At 40.8% G+C, this 5487-nt stretch overlaps 1 protein-coding gene across 1 annotated transcript; it reads left to right on the top strand.

The window, feature by feature from the left end:
* Positions 1-605: 605 nt before the first annotated feature.
* LOC306882043 (transmembrane protein 121-like) lies at positions 606-1556 on the top strand (the record flags this gene model as incomplete). Its single annotated transcript, XM_079436476.1, has 1 exon — positions 606-1556. One exon carries the CDS (start codon positions 606-608, stop codon positions 1554-1556), a length of 951 nt encoding a protein of 316 aa, XP_079292602.1.
* Positions 1557-5487: the final 3931 nt, after the last annotated feature.

Below are 5487 nucleotides of genomic sequence, written 5' to 3'. Positions count from 1 at the left end.
AAGTATAGTGTTATAAATGTACACAAATTTTGGTGTCACTTTATTATGATGGTTTCTTTAACACAAATGACTAAGTATCATTGCACCTACATGTCTAAGAACTCTCATTAGAGTGTTAGTAGAGTATTAGTAGACTGGTAGGGTTAGGGTTAGAATAAGTTGACATGTACTTGCAAAATTACTTATAGTCAGTAGAATGTCTGTTGGGACAATATCAAAATAAAGAGTTAGCAGATATTAATCAGATAATCTACTAATACTCTGATGAGAGTTAGTTGACATGTAGGTGCGAAGTTACTTATTGTCAACAGAATGCTCAAAAGGGACCATCAAAATAAAGTGCTACCCACAAAAAAAAAAAAAAATATGAAAAACTTTCAAGGATTTACGATGCTGATGACTGTTAAATGTATCATTACAGACTTGTGAAAAGAATCCATTGTACCTAAACATATTGGTTTCAATGGTTTGCGCATATTGGGACTTGCATCTTGGTGATCAACATATTTTGTTTGTGTCCAGCTAGTGAACCTGGAGCTCCATGGGAGCAGCACTGAGGAGCAGAAGACTCTGAGTGCTCTCGATTCAGGGAAGAGGTCAGCAGGATGGTGCCACCGCCTCCCACCAACAAGCCGCATGTTTGCTTGTCCACCATCGTGATCATGAGCAGCATGGTGCTGATGGACGCCTACCTGGTAGAGCAGAACCACGGCCCGCGGAAGATCGGCATCTGCATCATGTTGACGGTGGGAGACCTCTGCTTCCTCATCGTGCTGCGATACGTGGCAGTGTGGGTCGGGGCTGAAGTGAGGACAGCAAAACGAGGCTACGCCATGATACTTTGGTTCCTTTACATCTTCGTCTTGGAGATTAAGGTGTATTTTGTTTATCAAAACTACAAGGCTGACCGTAAGAGCCTGGACGCATTGGCGCGGAAAGCTCTGACGCTCCTGCTCTCCGTCAGTATTCCCGTGCTGTTCGTGATCCTGGTCGCAATCGAACACATGGAGTACGTGAAGGCTTTCAAGAAGAAGGAGGAGATCAGAAACCGTTTGTTCTGGGTGGTGGTGGATCTGCTGGACGTTCTGGACATCCAGGCCAACCTGTGGGAGCCGCAGAAGAAAGGGCTTCCGCTCTGGGCAGAGGGACTGATGTTTTTCTACTGTTATATTCTTCTTTTAGTGCTGCCCTGCGTGTCTCTGAGTGAGATCAGCATGCAGGGTATCAACATCAGTCCTCACAAGATGATGCTCTACCCCATTCTGAGTTTGGTGACTATTAACATCGTCACTCTCTTCATCCGTGGAGGGAATATGCTCCTCTATAAGGACAGCAGAGTGTCTGGGATACTCATGGCCAAGAACATCCTCGCCATCGTGCTAAAGATGTGCAGCTTTGTGCAGTACAGGAGACAGTTGCAGAACGCCCCGCCTGGGTTTGGAGTGGAATTACAGAAGAACTCTGTGGCGTCGGGTCGATCCGGTCAGACTCCTCCACAGGGGACACTGCAGGAGCAAACGCCACTGCCCGAGGTCACCAGGTGTGAACATACGTGACCCGGAATCTGAAGACTACCTGCACAAGGAAACACACATCTCTGATGAAACCATGTGGATGTAAGCTACATATTGCTAGCTTCATTATTTTCATCTGAGAGAAATACAAGTGGAGCGTAATGGAATGAAGGTAGTAGAGCTCGATCGATATGGTTTTTTTTGGGGGGCCGATACCGATACCAACATTTCATCTGCGTTATATGCTCTGTAAAAAATGTTCATTTCAGCATTTATACCGGTTGGGCTCTAGAAGGTAGTCAGTAATTGCATAATGCTAAACTTCCTTCCTAACATATACATTTACTTTGCATACTATGCCAGCTTTCTAGGTATGTCATTGGATAAACTCCAAATTTTAATATGGTCATGCTCATCTGGGGTCCATGTTTGGCTGGTTACTTTGGTCCAGTTCGGTCCTGCTGGTAGATGTGCAATACACCATCTGATGGCAGACAGAGATTCTAAAACACTGTGTGCAGAAAAGTACGGTAGAAGTTTCACCAGAGACTGATGATTTCTGGAGGCTCTTGACTTGGTATTTGTCTCGTCTGCTAACGTCACAGCTCAGGATAGTGACCAGTGAAGAGTTGGGAATTTTTTGAGACACAGGTCTAGTGAAAATGATTCAGCAAACTACAGTTATTTTAAAAAAATTATTGTGTCACATTGGTGCACTGCTTTAAAAACCAAACAGGACACAGTAAACTCGTAACTCGTAAAATAGTTACGTTTTCTCAAGAGATCAGGGCTGTATTTACCCAAAAGTTTCAATGGGCTTCAATGATGTACTTACAATGCTTTTGGGAAACGCAGCCCATGTCGGTATGTCCAGCATGGAGTATGATAGTAAACCATTTCAAAGAAATGGTGTTGTAAAAGCATAACAGACACTGCTATTTTGAGAAGATCAAAGAGCCTGCCTCATAAATGGAAAGTTTCATCATTAATCAAACACATTGATGAGATTTATAGAGATCATAACATTTGGATCAAAAGAAAAAAAAAAACTATTGTGATTCATTTGTTTATTTATTTTCTAATCATGCAATATGATAAAAGATAAATAACAGAAAAAGAAAAAAGAACAAAAAAACACTAAAGCAACAAACATCCTTTTAGTGGAAAAAGGGGAAAGATTTTTTTTTATGTGATGCTTTGATAAAGAGTTGTGTAGACCGTTGCGTGTTTGTTACAGCATGTTTCACTCAGGTCAGCCACACAAATGTACTGATTAGACTGAAGAGTATGTTTCATGTCCTGATTACAATTCTGATGAGGTTTTTTTAATTAAAAGGGAAAATGGCCAGTGATTCTTTTATCTTCATTTTATTCTCCAATTAGTCGCTATCTAATTGCAAATGTAGTTTCTTTTTGCCAACACCATTTATCTGAAAATGCCCTTTTTAACACCTTGCCCAATCTGCTTAGTTTTCAATGAAGGAAGTGAACGAAGACAAAACTATTGTGGTATGTTACTGTTGCAGATTATGTTAAATTGTATCATGTTTGATGTTAATTATGAGTTAACAGAATGATTGTACTGCTGTGTGAATAACTTCCAACAGATGAAGAAAACACACTGCCCTAACAAGCCTGTTACTGCTCATGCATTTGCGCACCTGACATATACTGGAAGAAGCTGCCAGAGATTCACTTTAACAGAATCCTGGGAAACTGAAGCGTCTCAGAACACTGTGTTAAAGATGCAAAGTCCTGTAAGAGAGAAAAAAACGTTACCGCAGAGTCACTTTAAAGTATGCATGAAACAGCATTCATGCCTCTTTTACCTTCACGATCTGACATATTTAGTGATTTTATCCATTAGGAACTGAAATGAGGAATGTTTCACATAATTTAGTAAATGTATATTTCATGTTAACTTTTAGCATTTGATTTGATTGACAAAGGTTTGGTGTTGACTTGTTTTTGTCTTAATCTAGTCTTCTAGTATTTCTCTATTATTGGTTTATTTGCGTGTTTCTTCATCATTCCCACAAAAGCAGGATGTTCAATGGTGGTAATATTCTCAGGTTATATTTGTAACCAATAAAATAAATGATGACTGAGACATCTTATTGATGTTCTATGAAAGCGCATGGATTGAACAAATAACAGGGCATGTAGCCCATCACCTTTCTATAGAAATATTTCTTGCATTCACTTGTTGAGAGGTTTGCGTTTGCAGCTCCGCTTTTTTATTGATTCTTTACCTTACTTTCACTCTCTGTTGTGTAACAGACAGAGCGTTAATTGGTTTTATTTTATTTTTGTACTTTAGTCCCTCTATTTTTTGCTTTCATAGTGTGATGTATTTGGGTCACATGTAGTACCACTAGGAGCAGCTGGAGGGCGCTATATAAACTCGATCACCATAGAGTAAGTCAGTTCGTTTGGTAGAGGGAAACCATTTGGTGGAACTCATGCTACCAGCTTGCTCTTTAAGTCCTTGGTTGAGAACTCTTTGAGTTTTTGCTCTTCTGTGAGTATTGTTTGATTTATTTACCTGACTACGTGTTTGTAGTATGAAGTTACTGATGTCAGCCTCTTGCTTTCGTTTTAGCAAGGATTTTGTTTGCCTATGTCTACACCTGTTGTGTTCTTCAAATGATTTGTATGCGATTGATCATATGCATCTTAAATCACCTCTGGATAGAGGTGTACAACGATGATCCAGGCCGGTAGTGAAGCTACCATGTGTGGGTTCTTCCAACACAGCACACAGTACAGCAACACACCGAGCACTGACGACGCTGGGGATTTAATAACATTGTATCGCACTCAAATATCTTAACTTTCTCATCTCTCTTCAATCCTCGTACTTCAGCTGATCATGGAATGATAAGTTTATCTCACCTCATTGACTCAGTTAAAGGACAAAGAACATTTAAATTGACTTATGCTTTATTCATTTACATTTACATTTACATTTATTCATTTAGCTGACGCTTTTATCCAAAGCGACTTACAATTGCTATATATGTCAGAGGTCGCACACCTCTGGAGCAACTAGGGGGTTAAGTGTCTTGCTCAGGGACACATTGGTGTCTCACAGTGGATTCGAACCCGGGTCTCTCACACCAAAGGCATGTGTCTTATCCACTGCGCCATCACCACCCCCACCCACCATTCATTGGGATTTTGCACCTGTGTGTATATGTACACTTGTGGGAGAATAAAATAGACATAAAAGATCTTTTGTGTTGTGAAGAGTATTTTAATCAGTACATGTCAGAAATCTGTTGAACCCCTCAGAGTAGCAGCTCTAAAGAGACGAGGTGTTACATTTGTTTAAAGTGATAATATACACTCACCTAAAGGATTATTAGGAATACCATACTAATACTGTGTTTGACCCCCTTTCGCCTTCAGAACTGCCTTAATTCTACGTGGCATTGATTCAACAAGGTGCTGAAAGCATTCTTTAGAAATGTTGGCCCATATTGATAGGATAGCATCTTGCAGTTGATGGAGATTTGTGGGATGCACATCCAGGGCACGAAGCTCCCGTTCCACCACATCCCAAAGATGCTCTATTGGGTTGAGATCTGGTGACTGTGGGGGCCATTTTAGTACAGTGAACTCATTGTCATGTTCAAGAAACCAATTTGAAATGATTTGAGCTTTGTGACATGGTGCATTATCCTGCTGGAAGTAGCCATCAGAGGATGGGTACATGGTGGTCATAAAGGGATGAACATGGTCAGAAATAATGCTCAGGTAGGCCGTGGCATTTAAACGATGCCCAATTGGCACTAAGGGGCCTAAAGTGTGCCAAGAAAACATCCCCCACACCATTACACCACCACCACCAGCCTGCACAGTGGTAACAAGGCATGATGGATCCATGTTCTCATTCTGTTTACGCCAAATTCTGACTCTACCATCTGAATGTCTCAACAGAAATCGAGACTCATCAGACCAGGCAACATTT

Source organism: Barbus barbus (assembly GCF_936440315.1).
Source record: "Barbus barbus genome assembly, chromosome: 16".
NCBI lineage: Eukaryota > Metazoa > Chordata > Actinopteri > Cypriniformes > Cyprinidae > Barbus > Barbus barbus.
The sequence above is the reverse complement of the archived record's forward strand: the minus strand, read 5'-3'. Positions and strand labels throughout refer to the sequence as shown.